This window comes from Echinops telfairi, unplaced genomic scaffold, assembly GCF_000313985.2.
Source record: "Echinops telfairi isolate 266 unplaced genomic scaffold, ASM31398v2 ScPeMD7_4;HRSCAF=17, whole genome shotgun sequence".
Taxonomy (NCBI): domain Eukaryota; kingdom Metazoa; phylum Chordata; class Mammalia; order Afrosoricida; family Tenrecidae; genus Echinops; species Echinops telfairi.
In genome coordinates this window covers 2,769,491-2,787,666 of record NW_022103900.1, presented here as the reverse complement: position 1 = coordinate 2,787,666, position 18,176 = coordinate 2,769,491, and the positions used below count along the sequence as shown (strand labels likewise).

General features: G+C 35.8%; 1 protein-coding gene across 13 annotated transcripts in view; it reads left to right on the top strand.

Moving 5' to 3' along the window:
* The window catches only part of DYNC1I2 (dynein cytoplasmic 1 intermediate chain 2), a 61,307-nt gene that overhangs the window by 16,614 nt on the left and 26,517 nt on the right, over positions 1-18,176 (top strand). For 3 of the 13 annotated variants that reach the window (XM_045298711.1, XM_045298707.1, XM_045298705.1), the window contains 3 exons: positions 9,304-9,448; positions 13,638-13,697; positions 15,910-16,046. In XM_045298711.1, the coding sequence (XP_045154646.1) occupies positions 9,304-9,448; positions 13,638-13,697; positions 15,910-16,046 (342 nt within the window). The remainder of the gene's footprint in view (positions 1-9,303; positions 9,449-13,637; positions 13,698-15,909; positions 16,047-18,176) is intronic. The other 10 variants (XM_045298716.1, XM_045298713.1, XM_045298720.1 and 7 more) reach the window with 6 other exon arrangements.

Genomic DNA, 18,176 nt, shown 5'->3' with positions numbered 1-18,176 from the left:
ACTCATTGTCCAATTGGTATTGAGGTAAAACTTGGTTACAGAAAAATACCAGGCATTTAGGGCAGAGATCAGGAGCCAAACCCAATTCAGTAAGGTTGGCCAGTAGGCACCCCAAAGGACTGTCAATAGTGGCTGGGACAGAGGACTTTTCATGGTGTCTCAAGCTGCAGGGGGTACAGACAGAGGAAAAGGGTATCCCCTGGTCCCTGTTCATACCCGTCAGTCAGAAAGCGGTCCAGTAACCCTGAGGGCATCCCAATCAGAGTTAGGGACCCATGGGAGAGTCCTGGACTCTCTGGAACAGGAAGGTTCCCTGGCACAGGCATGCAGCTTTTACCTGGCAGACAGAGACCTTGGATCAGAGAGATACAATGGAAGCCGAGGAGGGAGAGAAGGGCCTGGCTTTATGGCTGGTAAAATGGAGGTCGGTCAGAGGCTTTTGTTCAGGGTGAGAGGAAGGGGAAACAGAAAATTTTAGAGAAAGCACTGCAGAGCTGCAAGCGCAAAACACACAAACGGGTAGAAAAGGCTCAGACACACCCTCTGCGTTCCAGTCCAGGCAGAAGGTGCAGTGACTGCTAGGCCTAGTGCTAGGAGTCCTCTTATCAACAGGAATCCCAGGAGGTAAACACAGAGACAAAAGGCTAGAGGCCACATGAGGGAAGAGACACAGAAAAAAGATGGACACGAGAAAGACTGCCCCCCTAAACTGGCTGGAAGGGGTGGAAGTAATCCTTCTCAGGCATTCTGCCTGAGGGCAAGACTATCTACAGCCTTGGTTAATGATCAGAAAGAATTCAGTGGAGCCTTAATCTATGTGGCGAACCACAAGTAGATAAGGGACTGTCACTGCCATCCATAGCCTTTTGCAAACCAGGGTTGCTTAGAATTTAAGCTCAAATACAGATGAAATAAATATTGTAGTGTTATTATTGTATTTTCATCTTTATGTAGCATGTTTAGACTCCAAACTTTAAAGACACATATAAAGATCATTCCCTTTTCTTTATGCTAGTTTTTGATGATGTTCTTAATATTTTGTCTGTGAGTGTAGATGTGAGAGAGAAAAGGAGAAAGAAAGAGTTTCAAACTATTAGTGTAATTATATTATTAAATTATGCCTCCAAGAAAGAGTGTAATAAATAGCAACTTTTTAAAAAAGTAACATTACTTAATGAACATGCTAGCTAATTGAAGGCTTTAAGTAACATTTTATATAGTTGGATTTTTTTTTTGGTTTGGGTTTTTTTTGTTTTTGTGTATATTGTTTACTTTCTAAAAGGAGAGTGGAAGAAGGAGCAGATTTTATCTCCTGTCATTTTATAAGTGGAATTATTGTCAATAGTGGCTGTCATACATTTTTCATAATACATTGCTTGGTGTTATTTGCAGCAAAGGTTTTTAGTGGGGAAATAATATCTTCCTCTTGATCAAATACGCGTTTATCTATTATAAACTATTCCTGTTGAGGCCTTCTAGCTGTTAGTAATTATAGAGTAGGGGGTTCAATTCTGGCAAGGCTAGTATTGAGGGGGGCAGTTAAGCAAGTAGCCACATGTCCTTGCTTTGATTTATTTTCATTCATATTATAGTATTTAAAATTTTAAATACATGTGAGATTTATTGTATGCTTATCAATGCAGCATGATCTGAGTTGACATTGAATTATGAGTCTTTTCAAATAGTTAGGAAATGAACAGGATCTGCTGTTCTTTCTTAGGTAAATAACATTAACATTCTGCTTAAGATTTTAGCATCCAGTTTCCAAGTCAGATCTAGACAACTGTTTCTGTCTTTGAGGTTCCTATTTCTAAACTACTTCCCATATTATTGGCAGATTTTTCATTATAATGGAAACTGTGAGGGCTAAAGGCTTTTTGAAGACCTTACTACCTTTAAGGAATTATGCTAAGTGCATTTCATAATTTTTTTTTGCATTTGATAATTCTTGAAACGTATCCCTAAAGATCCAATATTGATGTCCAGCAGTTATCTAAATTAGGACTGAAGTAGGTGTTTTCAGATTAAAGATGATGGCTGTCAAACTGTTGACAGTGAGCCACAATCACTGAGCCATTGCAATCCAGAATGGGTATTTGCTTGTTGTTTCACTGTGAAATACATTGTGTGAGCACATTGCTACAGTGATAAAATCCAGAGCTAGAATAATCAAGAGGGTTTTTAAAAATCAGTCTTTTTTCTGTAAAGTGAACTTTTTACAAATTCTAAAAATAGTTCATTAAAGGATATTGCTGATAAAATCTCTCTCTTTTTAAAAAATCATTTTATTAGGGGCTTATACAACTCTTATCACAATCCATACATACATCAATTGTGTAAAGCACATTTGTACATTCATTGCCCTCCTCATTCTCAAAACATTTCCTCTCCACTTAAGCCCCCGGCATTAGGTCCTCATGCTTCCCCTCCCTCATGAGCCCTTGATAATTTATAGATTGTTATTTTTGTCATATCTTGCCCTACCGATTACAAGGAACTATATGTGACCTCCTCCCTGGAGGACGGACAACCGAAAAGTGGGTGAAGGGAGACGTCGGACAGGGCAAGATATGACAAAATAGCAATTTATAAATTGATAAAATCTCTCTTACGAAGGTTTTAGGGGGTGGGTGGGGGCACAATAGAGACCCAGAGCCTGTCTGTAGACAATTGGCCATCCCCTCACAGAAGAGTCACAAGGAAGGGATGAGTCAGTCAGGGTGCAGTATAGCACCAACAGAACATACAATATTTCTCTAGTTCTTTAATGCTTCCCTCTCCCCGACTATCATGACCCCAGTTCTACCTTACAAATATGGCTAGACCAGAACATGTATACTGGTACAGAGCTCTTGACACAGGGAATGCAGGACAGATTAACCCCTCAGAAACAATAATGGGAGTAGCGATACCATGAGGGTAGGAGGAAGGTGGAGGGGGAGAAGGGGAACCTATCACAATGATTGATGTATAACTGGCCCTCCCCACCTGCCGCCCAGGGAACGAACAACAGAAATGTGAGTGAAGGGTGACGGCGGTCGGTATAAGATATGAAAATAATAATTTATAAATTATCAAGGGTTCATGGCGGTGGGCAATGAGGAGCTGATACTCAGAGCTCAAGTAGAAAGACAATGTTTTGAAAAGGATGATGGCAACATATGTTACAATGTGCTGATACAATGGATGTATGGATTGTTATAAGAGCCCTCGCTAAGATGATTTTTTTAAAAAAATCTCTCTTAGTTCATGTTTGCTAAGGAGCTCTGGTAGAGCTGTGGCTTGACCCTGGACTGCTAACTGCAAAATCAGCAGTTCAAATGGACGACCTCTCTGCAGGAGAGAGATGAGGCTCTCTGTTGCTGCAGAGATTTACAATGTTGGAAACGCTATGTAGGTTCTCCAAATCAATGGCAATGGGCTTGAATGGTAGCTTATCTTTTTGTTTACTTTGCTGTGGTGGTTTTTTTTTGTTTGTTTGTTTTTTGGCAGAGCTTTCTGGAATTAAGGATAACATATTACTTACATTGTTATCCCTAGGGTCCGGCCCAGACTATGCACTTAAATGTTTGTTCATCTTTTTACCTGGTGAAAACCAAAAAACCAAACTCACTGCCATGGAGGTGATTCTGATGCATGATGACCAGATAGGACAGGATAGAACTGCCTCTGTGGGTTTCTGAGACCGTAACTCTACAAGCATAGGAAGCTTCATCTTTTATGTGGTAAACCCAAATAAAAACCATCTTGCTTTAGACTAGGTAGTGTTTTGTTCTTCTGTAGAGTTACTGTGAATCAGAGCCAGCTGGATGTCACCTTACAACAACCTCTTATGTTCCAAAATATATGAGGGTAAATCAGGATGGCAACAAATGCACAAATGTGCTTGACACATGGATGGATGGATGGATGGATGGATGGATGGATGGATGGATGGATGGATTATGATAAGAGTTGTACGAGCCCCCAATAAAATGACTTAAAAAAAAGAGGGTAAGTCAGAAAGTTTGGCTATTATAGAAATAATTATTAGTACCAAAATGTGGTAAGAAAAATAAGACCATCTTGCTTTAATAAAACAAGATCTTACTGTGTAAACTTTAGGAAGATTCATGATTGGAATTTGAATCTTTCACTAAATATATAGTTTGTTTATTGCTAAATTTTACTAATTCATTTTTATTTTATACGTTTATTTAGATTTTTATTGAGTATTAGGTAAAGGTGTACAGAGAAGATTGTCAGTTTGACATCCAACAATTCTTTCAGATTTTGTTTCATATGTGTGTGTTGCAATCCTCTCAATGGTCCATCACTTACATCGCACTTCCGCTCTGTGCTCCCTGTAGCCACTCCTCTGCCCCGGTGTGCGGAAATGGATTTTGAACTTCAGTGAATGGTTATTCTAACACAGAAGTGAGTTCAGTTCCAGACCTGAAGATGATTAAGGGCCGTCATCCTGGTCATCCAGCTTGCCACTTTCTGCTTAATAAGCCTGATTTTTTTAAATGATTTTGAGTTTTGTTCTACATTTTTTCTCCCACTCTATCCAGTACCTTCTAATGTGATCCTTTCCAGAGTAGTGGTAGTTGCTGGGTACAATCTTGTTCACTTTGTTTTGGGGTTTGTGGAGAATGATGTTTGGATGGTCCTTTGTTCCATAGAACTAATTGTTTCCATGTATCTTTCAATTTTCATCATCCTTCTTTCCTCTGGATTGAGAGAGACCATTGGATGGCTACTAAGCAGCCTTTGAGGCTCCCTCACGGCCATTCTTAAGAAAGTTTATTTTAGAAAAAGCTTTAAAAATATTTTAAAAACTACTAGTCAAGATATGTATTCATTTGTATTCATTTTCCCCTTTCCCAGAAATTTGCAATATTTTGAATATTTCAGACTAGGATTTTTAAATAGAAGGTTTCCATGTCACCAAGTTGCTTGTACTCTGGCTCCAGGGTAGCCATGAGGCAGAACTGACTCGGTGCCGGTGGGTTTAGTTTGGTGCAGAGCATAATTTTATGAGCTGTTTCATGAAAGATATTGTTGGTTCTTTGTAGTGCTTTCATAGTATAACAGTATTTACATTTCAGTTTAATTTGCTTCTTCAAATGCTTAAAACCAATGTTCTTTTTCTTACTTAAATTATGTACTTGCTCTGGTACATAAGAACGGTAGATAATCATTGATATTACTTATTTTGTCAAAGTAAGCAGCTCTCTTAATTTTTTAAAAAGGTTATACTTTTGGTTAACATGAAAATGAAGTAAGAAAAATTATATTTTATGTCAAATTCAGATACTTGCAAATATCCATTAAAATACATTATGTGAAAGAAAAAGTAAAAACTGATTCTTTCATTAATTAATAGGATGACATTTTTGCCATTAGTTATTCATTTGGGATATTGAGTTCAAAGGAATAAGCTTTTGTGCCTACCTATGAGAAGAGAAGGAGCCCTGGTGTTGTAGTGGTTAAGTGTTGGACTGTGATCCACATGGGCGGCAGTTCAAAGTCGCCAGCAGCCCCTCAGGAGAAAACTGGGCTTTCTATTCCCATAAATAGTTGCAGTCTCTGAAACCCACAGATGGTTTCCACAAAGAGTCAACATTCACTTGGTGGCAATGAGGTTTTTTAAAATAAGAGTAAGAAGCCTGGTGGTAATGTGGGTTAAGTGTTGTGCTGTTAACTAAGAGATCAGTGGTTTAAACATATCAGCCATTACAAGGGAGAATGATAAGGCTGTCTGCTCCTATAAAGATTTACAGTCTCGTAAACCCACAGGGACAGTTCTAGTCTGCCCTATAGGGTCACTATGAATCAGAATAGAAATCAGATAGAAGTGAGTTTGGTTTGGCTTTGGAACCAGTAGAAAAACCTATAGGAGAGGGACAAATTAATGTTTCACAGAATTTAAGTTTAGATCAATGACCTTCAAAATAACATAGAAAGTTGAAAAACCAATTACTATTCCAGGCTAGGAGCCCTTACATCCACAAGGGGGCGTTATTGTAACGTGGGTTGTGTTGGAGTACCCAAGTGTCAAGTTGATGCGGTAAAGGAAATCTTACAAAGTTGGTTATCTGGAAGCACATTCCTTCCATTTCACTGGGTTCTCCCAGCCCTTCCACACACCACAGTAATTTCCCTTGACTTTATTCTTGCTAGACCCTTCTTAAAAAAATAAAAAGCAACATATATGCATTAAATATGATGATGTGATGTGATGTGGTGGTGATGGTGGTGGCGGCAGCTGGGCCCTTCACCATCTTTTATCCCTGAAACTTGTGTGTAGGTCCTGAGTAGCTGTATTCCCATGTTTAAAAGCATAGTAGTTGCTTATGCAAAAGGCAGCACCAAGTGTGCATCCTTGGAAAACTAAGGTCTACACTGACAGGAAAGACCCTTTAGGTTGCATTTTGTCCTAGAAAATGAATGATTACAGCCCTTCAGAATTACTTACATGGCCTGTGGATGCCACTGTATAGATTTGGTTTCCGGTTCACTTCATTATTTCCCCCTGCCCCCTCCCCCTTAGGTCTCAAAGAAGCAAATAGATATCTTTGCTTTAACTTCTAAAAAACTTAGGTTCATTCATATATTCACCTGTGCTAATATAACTTCCTTTATTTTATACAACTTAAAGCCTGGTTTTGAGCTTTTATATACAGAACTAGTGTGAAGGTTATTCTGTTAGAATCGCTGTTCTTTTAAGCAAGTCATATCGCAGGTCGTTGGCAAAGGTTAATTATGACTGGATTATGTTATTTCCATAGTTAATTAATTATTCCCTTAAATCATACATAAAATAAATTATAATTTCTGAGATTTGAGAGTTGATACATTGCTCAAATTTTTACTTCTCTAAATGCACTCTTTAGTGCCCCCTCCCTACCCACAACCCCCCAGATCATTTGTTGAAATCTGGGAGTATAGTGGCATTGCCTTATTTTACAATTACTTTATTCTGTGATTTATCTAGATTAATTGGATTGAATTACACTAGTCACAGAATGACAGCTACCATCCTCTTTTCGTTATCAGCAGCCTTCCTTTTTCAAGACAATTTTCTTTTTCCTTGTTTGTCCCTTCTGTGTGATCTACCATTCTTGCAAGATGAAGTTGGTGAGCCAGATGATAACCAAGAGCCCTGTATGCATCCTCTCAATTTTCAGTAGAAATGAGTTCTGGGATATGGAGACTTTTATCAAACGAAAACTTATTCCTGAATTTTTTATTTCAAAACTGACTAGGGTAATGTAGTTGTATATGTCTTATTATTACTCAGCCTGTTTCCATAGGCATTTGAGATGGCATATTCTCTTAACTGCAACCTTACCCAAGTAAGATGCTATCGAATCTGAGTAGACTTGTTGATACTTGAAGCCACCGGAAAGGGGGCAGAGAGATATTAAACTGGAGATGAATTGTACATAATTCAGTGCTAGTAATCTGTTTCATTGGAATATTTCTACTGCTTACCACACTTGACAGAAACATTTTCTGAAATATAAAATTTTAAATGTAATTTTTAAGATGCAAAATTTCTCATTTGAGATTCTCTAGTGTGAAAGCATTATGATTCCTCACAGTAACTTCACAAACACTTATTCTCACGTGCAATGCAGTGGGCAGCCAACAGGTGGTAGATGTTCTTTATTCCTTCATCAGTCAAAGATTAAGACTCGGAGAAACCTCACAGTGAAAGAAGGATAAAAGCTGAAGAAATGTACCCTAAGAAAAGCTAGGGACTATTAATATTTTTCACTTCAGATAGAAGACATTTTTAGCTGCTTTGAGTTGTGTGTACACAGCGCCTAGCACAGTATTTTCCATATCTGATCTCTTTGTGATGTGATCTGTGCTCCTGTTTTTGAGAGATGAAACCACAAAACTGAAAACAGATAGCGGTGTTTGTATAGTCCTTTGAAATTTAAGCAAGAATTAACTGTTTTATCTCAGAAATGGAGCATCCTAGCTATGATTCCCTCACCCACCCCCACACCGCCTAATCTTAGCATTATTTTTTCTCTTTTCACATTTTACTCTAATTGGGTGAAAGTTTACTGAGAATTTGTTTCTGAAAAAATGTGGGTCATCAGTTTTATACTTCTTTTCAACCCACTATAGCTGCACATGTTGTTAGATTATCAAACCTACTGTTGACCGCAGCATGTGTAAACATGAAACTGGACTTTAATGGGTCAGTGACTGAGTATTCAAAAACCTCAGGCTTTTCATTAGATTCGTTCTTATATAACTACTCAACTCTGGTTGAGTAGACTGTGAAAAGAAGGATTTGCAGCTCAACACAAGATATATTAGCAATTTAATATTGTACATTGAAAAATTATTTTTAAAAGATAACTTGGGATTGGGGACATTTATGGTAAAATTTAACCAGGAGATGGCAGTGATGATCCTTCACTACTCCCTGCAATGGTAATCAAAGTTTTATAAATGTAATAGCATGAAATATGCACGTTTAACTGTTACATACTGTTAGAAGTTGACGGTGTAGGGGGAAACACTTGCTGTTTGTTTTATATACTATGAGAATTGTGTACTTTTCTATAAGAAGGGATTAAGACTATCTTGGGTGTCTGTATCTTTGTCTGTACACTCCAGTTTTTTCTGAATACTGGGGTAAGGACGTTCCCATAAGTCTTGCCTGGTTGACATTGCATGCATCACTTTACGTTCCGCATGTCTAGAAGGCTCGTTGGGGATGGCCTGTTTGCATTTTTCACCCAAATTTCTGGAACTAATAGACATTTTAGAGGAGTCATTCCTTTAGTGGCAGTCATTTCTCTAAATTGACCTGTTGTTTGGTGGGGAGAATATAAAATCATTTCAAACATTTAAGTTTTGAAAGAGAAATTGTTGGATAAAGATTGACATTTTAAAAGAGATGCCAGGAAACCAGAGATTAAATGACTTAAAGTGTACTTCAGAGTTTTAATTTTGGCATATTTTAATATTACGGATCATCTGGTGATCTTAAAAATAAAAAGTTAGAGGAGAAGGAATGCTGTCCTCTGAAAATTAGGGCCCACATTTGGTGATGGGTGAGATGAAGATGCATTCTTCCATAGTCCTGCCCACCCCACCCCCCTTTTTAATATAAAGTTAAATGCATTTTGCCAGAGAAAGTGCATGAATCTTCAGCATGCATTGTTAACTGTGTCTTTTCCCTCTTCTTTCTACTGTTCATTTTCATTCATGTATTATTTTTGGTTTTTGGTTTGCCTTTTTGTTTTTTCCCTTTTGTTACTTCATGTCAAATTACTTTTGAAACTTCATAAGCTGAGCAACCTCTCCGTGTAGTAACAGCGGATACCTGTCTATTTCACTATTTAGTCCCTCCTCCTATGTCTCCATCCTCCAAATCTGTGAGCACCCCAAGCGAAGCTGGAAGCCAAGACTCTGGAGACGGCGCCGTGGGATCTAGGTACAGTCCTTTCCCTTTACTGTTTCAGCGATGGGATATGCATTGAGCCCATGCTATGGACTCTTTAAAAGTTGTATTGAGTTCATTCTAACATTTTAAAATCTAAGTGACAGGGAAATTGGCTATTGTAAATTGAGGGGAAAATATTTGTACAATATTTTAACTATCACACTTGATTCAACTTAGTACTGAATAGTTAACTGATCTATGCAAATTCTATTCAATTAAAAAGTATTAATGTATTTGAAATTATTTCGTTTAAGATTACTTGATACTAGTCATTATTTGAGTGTTTTAGCTATAAACACAGGGGAAGATTGTTCAAAAAGTTCATGGAAAAATGGAATTAAGCTTAATGGAATTTATCACAAACTTTTGAAGCCCTCTAGTAGTGCAAAACCTCTGCTCTGTTTAATTTAATTACCCATCCAGTAGTTGAAGAGCTAAACAATTCAGTTAAGCAGTCCAATTCTGTTCTGTTAAATCACTAGTTCTGCTAATTAAGGGAAAATAATAGTGCATAAAATACCAACATTAAACAATTGTTAAAGACACTAAGCATGTGTACTGCCAAGTTTTCCTGAATAGCATCTTCCTTGTACAGCTATAGTTCAGGTTCATTTTAGGAGCCTGTACACGTGTTGGCACTTCATTTCAAAAGTCCAGGAAGAATTTAACGTCCTTCTAAAGGGCATATTGGACAAAGTATAACTTACTCTTCGTTGTACTTGTTCACATGGGAATAGTGTTTCTTTAATAGCACCATACTTCCTAAATTCTTATGGCAATTTAAATGAGATTACACAGAGCTAGTTAAAATTCACAGCTGTTGCAGAGTGCATATTTGGGGCCAGTTAAGTTAAATGCCATTATCTCATAACATACCTTTAAAAAGCAGTGACGCAAACTGAGAAAAGTTTTCTCTTTATTGTGCTGTGCTCTCTGATTAAAGTTGCAAACAAGCAAACAAGAAACGAGTATGCAGGAGAGAAGACAAGAAGCAGGAAGCAGGGCGGGGAGCAGCGTGATTCACGCGCTCCACACTTTAATCGATCCCTGAATAATCAGAATAGGGTGGACAGTGAGAAGATCCGAAAGGCTCCCCGGTTGACTTTGAGATGTGCTTTCCAAATCTGTGTCTGTGCACAGAGCCCACATCACAGACCCTGCCAAGTTAAGCAGTACTATTGTTGGAAATCAATGACAAAAGCGCTTTAAAAAAATCAAAAATGAAAAAAAAATCAAAAATGTTCTGTTTACAAATAATGTTACATCACCTTATAAAATAATATATATTGCAGACTGGATTTACTTAATCTAAATGTTTATTTTAGGACTATATTTGTTTTATACCTGTGTATTTTTAGGTAGATATGTTACTAAGTGCTATTTTCAAAGAAAAGATTTATCTTCCTTTTGCAGCATTATGATTAAAATGTTTAACAAAATTAAAAAACTATTACATTTATTAGGTTTCTTTTGTTTGCTTTGGATATTACTTTTATCTTGATACTATACTTTGTTCATTTCTAGACTGTTTCTGAATTTTAATAGGAGTAGGAAGGTTATTTTAATGTAAAATTAGCTTTTAAAAGTGCTATGTAACATACACCTGATTTTTTAAATTCGTGTTATCCTGAATTGTATAGGCCACAGAGATTAGTTTTGGAATATTGTAAATTGTAAATGCACTTTGGAATATTGTCAATTGGAGCAGGGAGTAAGCCTCTTAAAAATATTTATTGATGTATAGTGCAAAATACTAATTGAATCGCCCACTTTGTTTTAACTACTGTTACCACAAAAAGTTAGATGTTCAGGCCCTGGCCTTCAGAGACCTTACATTCTAGTGCTTATGTGATTAAAGATATGGTTCATTTTATAGAAAATTTCTGAGAGTAGCATATAGGTTTTTTGTTGTTTTTTTTTTTCACTATAAATTATAAAGTAAAACGGAAGGTTTAATATCTTTTTTAAGGATTTATTCTTATTAGAGAATGAATACACTGTTAAATTTTCTTCTGTATTTAACTGAAGAGGGGGAGGAATGTCCTATCTTGAAAGAGGTGACCATGTATCTTTTTAATCATAGTACATGCCTGGTTTCTCTCCTTTGAGAGCCGACGTACATTTAAAACACTACTTTTGGAGAGAGCCGAGTGCATTCTTTTTGTCTCTGTGTGTAGGAAACTGTTTCCACAAAATCATTTCCAGATTCCATAGTGCAGAGAGAATTAATATTGCTAATGGTGATATTGGCAGGAAAGTAATAGCATTTCTAATTACATGACATTTTAAAAGACAATTACTAGAGACTAAGAACGAAGAAGAATAAACTTGAATTGAGTAGGTCTGATAACAGGAAAGAACAAAGAGAAGAAGGTATATCACAGAAAATATGTGCGAGATATAGGAGCCTGTACACTCAGCTTCATTACTTGACCCAGACAGTCTAGGTTTAGTACACATAGGGAGTAAGAAAAGATAGATTAGACATTACCAAATAGGTTGTCTAAACATGTCTGAGCCAGTGTTTTTAAGTGCCAAGATTTTCTGTTGGTCCTGATGGTAACTTGTGAATAAATATAAAGGCCAATGCATGCGATCTGGTATTTCTCTAACTTTGCCTATTAGAAAGTTGTATTTCATTGCGCTTCCCAGTCATTCCTGTCACCTCTAACAGACTCTAAATGGCAGGCATATTCCGTGCCTTCGATTCTTTTTCTACTGTTGTTAATCAGCTTATTTCTCAGGATTTGGAATTGTATTGGAATTTTACTTTATGTCTGCAAATATCATTAATAACTATACTCTTCAATGTATTGCCTGCATTTTTAGGTCTTACTTGATTTTAAACTAACATGACATCTTCAACAAGGAACTAATCTATGTCCCGGGTAACAGCTAGGGCTCTCAGATAATGGTAAAGGCTGTGGACAGAACATTCCTTGGAGAGCATCTCACAGAACCCCTTCTGTTTCACAAAGCTCAAGTTTGTTGCTCTTCGTTAGTACAAAATAGATCTTCACGTTAGCTTCTTCATTCATTACATACATACACTCCGATATAAATTCCAGGAGTTTCTTTTTATTTTTAAGTGAAGGATTTACCTAGTTTAATTCATGCAATTGTTTATTGATAGATTGTACACACAGGTAAAATAGAGAAATCTATTTATGAATTAAAACATTGTGGCAGTTTTAATTGTATATTGAAGTGTATATCTTATGTGAGAAAAACATATTTGACCAAAATGGTGGTACTAAATACATTGTGCTTATGGACTTTTCACATTGCAAAAAAAACACTCTTGTGCAGTACTGTACGGTTATTTTTATGTTGCTAACATATAAGAATGCCAATGTGGAAAAGTGCCTTTTGTTCTAGCAATGTCTAGAGACGACCTAACTGGGCAAGACTCCACCCCCTGGAAGTTGTTTACCCAGTAGGCAAGGCTGAAGCACAACTGATCGTTCATTCAGAATTGATATTCTCCTGAAGACTACAAGTTAAAGTAAATCCTTTGAACATAAAATGTTTTTTGTAAAACAAAAATCTATTTTTTCCTAGAGACAGAAATCTTTAGTTGCTTTTTAAAGCAGATGACATGTAAGCCCAAGGCAGTGCTTAACCCATAAATTACAGAAGGGTCACATTTTGGAAACTTTAGCCATTTTGTATCCCAGTGGAATAGTCTTTGGTTTTCTTACCGAAAAGCTTATGTGTTGACTCATTTCCTTTACCAATATGACAATTTCCTGCACATATTTAATGCTTTGGGCAAGATAACAAGATGCTGAGCAAGATTTGTTCATGGATTTCTTTTTCATTAGGAAATTTAAACGTGTGTTTATCCTAGCTTATTATGGTTTATAAATAGCATGTTTGGACTGTTAGCTCTTTTAGTTGTCCTTATCCATCATGCAATATTAGTTTTCCATACTCTAAAAATATGCACTAAGTCTTTTTACTTTTCTGGATTATATGCTTGTATGTTTAACCATATTAAGCCTAGTGCATGCACTAAAACATTGAGTGATACTTGCGAGTTTGTGGTTTTCTTACTAACAAGATATGTCGTTTTTAATTGTAAACCGTACTTTAGCTTTAGCTGTTCACAGACTATATTTGCTTGACTAACTTATGGCCTTTTTTGCTAATGCTTCGTGGTTGTCCTACAACCATTTAGGACGCTGCATTGGGATACAGACCCATCAGTTCTCCAGCTTCACTCAGATTCCGATTTGGGGTATTGAATAGATTTATTACCTTCCCTCTTTCATGGTTAATTTGATTCTTTGTGAAACTGTCCTAATTTTACTTTGCTTACACTTCTAATGTATAGCATATAGCTAGGGGGAAAAGTTATATTTGACACCTCATTTATCCTGTTATTATAAGTGAAAGAAGTAATCTACCTATCTGATTCTCTAGATGTCCTGAGTCTACCCATTTAAGTACCCAAGGTCCTTTCATTATTTCTGTATTTCCAATGTAAGATTTTCTAAGATGTATAACAAACTTCCCAGATTATTTCTGACACAGTCTACATATAATTGAACCTTTTTTTGGGTCATTTGATCTATTAGTTTGCTTTCCAATAGTAAAATTAACCTATACTTTATAAAGTTTTGAGAGGGGCAGAGCTATTGATCTCTACACTCTAGCCCCTGACTGTTTGTTTGTTTGTTCATTTATCCCTTTCTCCATTCATTCAGTCACATATCCTTACCTCTAGTGCAAATTATAAATGGTGGTTGCTGCCATTGTACCAGGCTCAGCTAGCTCATTTCCCCCTGATAATTTGCAGCTTCTAAACCATATGACCAGACCCATTGGAACTGTGTTTAAAGCAAGAGTAAATAGGTCAAGTTAGGACATAAAAGAAAAGCATATGATCCGCTAATACATTAACTGCAAAGCCTCTCAATTGGCTGCCCTGAGGCTTTTTCCCCCATTGCTTCCTTAATTCTCTGTAAAGGTGGCTTTTGGATAAGTGAGGTATTTTCTCCCTACCCTGCTACCCGTAAATCCTGTCATATATGTTTCAGTGTTTTAATGTTGTGATGTTTGTCCATTAGAGCTTAAATGTACATATTAGTAAGTTGGTCCTGATTCTGTTGGCTTGATCTTTTTTGCTCAGATATGTGAGTGATCTTCCTTTCATATCGTACACATCTTGCAAATCAAACTATAAAGCTTTAAGACTCTTTTTATTCTTAGAATACCAGATTATTCTAAATGTTCGTAAAATATCTCATTTAATTCTTTCAGGATACTTTTTATTTTCTCTAAGAAAACACATTAGAAATTTTTTGGCCCACATTTGGAACCTTAAAAAATTAATTTAAAATGTGCTAATTTTATAGTTCTGAGTACAGGATTTTTGAGATAGCTACTAAATTGAAAAGGATATTATTGTGTGAAGAACAGTTAATACCTTACCAGTGATACTTATGTTTTAGATCTCCTGCTTGATAGTTTAGAAGCTTAACAGTGGATATTGGATATCCTTATAAGGCAGATTCTTATTTGAAAAGTTCTATGGGAATTTGGAAGCATACTTTATTTGGTTTAGAATTTAAGCATCTAATATAATGACCAAGAAAAGATCACTCAGATATCTATTAAGAACTCTTTCATTCAGTCCATTTTCCTCGGCCATAACCATTCTGTTCCTTCCATCTGTCAACAATAACAATAATTTATTCCCTCTCTAACTAAAACAAAAGTGGCTTTAAGAGCTTTATTATATTCAAAATATCTGTTGCTTTCGCTTAGGTTAAATATATTTGCTCCTTAGTTTTCCACTAACAAGGAGACTATTAGCCAGGGAGATTAGAAATTTTTTAGTATTTTACTTTAAAATCTAAATTGACAATACAACTCTCAATTTCTATGCAATATAAGAAGTAGAAAAAATGGTTTTCAATGACTTTCTGGGCTTTCTACAATTAGTACTATTTTATTTTTTTCCTCGGTAGAGAAATGTGATGATATAACTAAAGTTTTAAAACAAATTAATATAAACATCTGTTGAAGAGCACAAAACTTGGTCAAAATGAGATCTAGATTTCTGACTTGTCAAAAACAAGTCAAGTCATATCATGCTCCTGAAAATAGTCCTCAGGACCAACCATAGCCAACTGTCCCCGTAGAAATTCCTGCTTCTTGCTCTAGTACCACTCACACATGTGCTCTAAGAAACGGAATCATTTACCTTTATAGAGTGGAAAGTAAACACCCTGAATGATTCAGAAATGCCTTTTGTTTGGTTTGCCTTTTTCTTTTTTTTTGCTACCTTCTAATTCTTGTGTTAAAGCCAATTCGTTGCTCATTAAAACTTTCTTAAATTAAGGATTTAAATTACAATGTTGGATGTATGTGCATGTCTCATTCTTAATTTTCCAATATAACCTGGTTTGATGTAGTTAAACTGTATCACTTGTTGTATTTTAAAGCATTGTATTCCCTTCATGTAGAAGAGGACCTATTAAACTGGGAATGGCGAAAATTACACAAGTTGACTTTCCTCCTCGAGAGATTGTCACATACACAAAGGAAACTCAGACTCCAGTTGTGGCTCAGCCCAAAGAAGGTCAGTATGTGCCTTGGACATGGTTTCTCTATGCTTTCTTATTACGTAAATGAATTTTTTCTCTTCTTTCCTCCTGCATGGTTTGTGTCGTTTATTTAGGCATATTTAATTAGAGAAATGTAAAGCTAATGCTTTGAGATGTCTGTATGTTTATATTTTAGAGTTTTAAACATTCTTTTAGATGTTGATTATATAAGCTGTATTATGACTTTTATTATGGTTGACTTGAATTCTTCATGTTGTAATTTATGTGGGCTGCTTTTAGAAGCTGAAAAGCTTAACAGTTTTCTATTTCTGTGTCATTGAGCTTAATACTCCCCTCCCCCCCCCAAAAAAAGGTGAGTCCCACAGTAAATGAAATTATGTAAATTACTGTTCTTTAGTGCTTACTGTGTGCTGATATGCTATCATTGTTATCCATACTAATGAACAAATCTAGACCTAATTCTTAAGCTTCTTTGATGCTGTAAGAGCTCTGCTATATAGATTATATAGTAGCCTGTAACATGTGTGATGGAGGACGTATGCACAGACATTATATTGAATGTGGGGCCCTTTAGTTCTTAAATAAACCAAAACACGTTACCATTTTTTAATTGGGAATAAATGATCAAATCTTACTAGTAGCCAAAGACACAGTATAAAATAATTTGTTTATTTTTATTTTAATCTTAAAGCTAGTCAATTTACATGAAGTTTATATGAGATCCCTGATACAGGTCCACATCTCTTATCTGAAACTTCTAGGACCATATATGTATTAACATTCAGAATGTCTCAGATTTTAGAAAAATACGGTAGATACAGTATACAAACACATCAACAGGGTCTTGGCCATTAATAATCTTGCCAACAAAATATAATGAATGTTCACACTAAGTAAGATACATAATGATTATAAATAGCTTTGTCTCCTGTTATGTCCGGGCTTACCTACCACCCAATGAGCTTCATTGTGTGTCAGTAGAACCAATACTCAACTTTAGAGTTACAGATGTTTTGGAATTGTGCCTATAAGACATTGTTGGCCCATAATAAATTATTCATTATTCTTTAAACAGTTTGTCTATAAGGAACTTTTTTTTCCTCTTTAGCCAGGAAAAGGTACTCCTAATCAATTATAAGCAATCAGACCTAAAAACTTTCTTTGTCAGGTGTTTATTTTTAAATTTTTAGTTACATTTTTATAGTTCTCCACTAAGGAAAAACAAAAATAATTTTTAGCAGAAAACAATGGCAAGTGAAAGGGGAAATGACTTGAAGTCCTTAAGTATTACCAAAGAAAATGTTACATTTTCATGTTTGTTTTATACCTCAAAGTCAACTTAGAACTCTTTACAACTTTTCTCATCTCTCCGTTTTATGTTCACTAAAAATGGAAATTAAATCATTCGCTGGGGTTCTTCCTTTCACTTTCATCTCGTCCCTAAAGGAGTTGACCTTGCCAAATGGACAAGGGACCTTCAAAAATTTCATGGAAAATGGAGTTGAAAGATTATGTCATTTTTCTCCGAATTTTTTGAAGCCTTCTCGTTCATTTATACTCTGAAACATTTGAGGAAAGCAGGGTGACACTTTTATCCAAGTGTTTTTTAATTGTTGATAACCATGATCACATTCAAGTAATATTTTATTCCTCCTGCTCCTTTAGTTGGTAAGATAGCTTTCACGGTTGTGCAATCCTTGTTCTCCATGAGGGGAAACAGCCACTGGTGATAAACTCTTTAAGAAGCAAAGAAGGAAAAGAGTATTATGCTAGCAATATGGAGAATATTAATATGAAGACTACAGGACTCCATAGTTTTCTTAAGATAATTAAGTTACTAATACTGGATTAATTGGCTAAGCATTTTAATTGTCTTTTTGGAGCTGTATCATTAGATATGTTAACTCAGAAAGAAGGCAAAATAGTCAAAATGAAATCACAATGACTCTTTTAAAAAAATAAATTAGCTTTTATTCTTCACCTGCTAATTTTGAAATTGTATTTTTAGTTAGATCATCATACCTTTGAAATGCATTCTGGATTGTTTGAAATAAAAAGTGTTCTGAAGCTATTTTGGTAATGCCTATTATAATAGACCTATAATTATATTCCGTGTAAGTGAAGACTTTCATTTTTTAAAATAA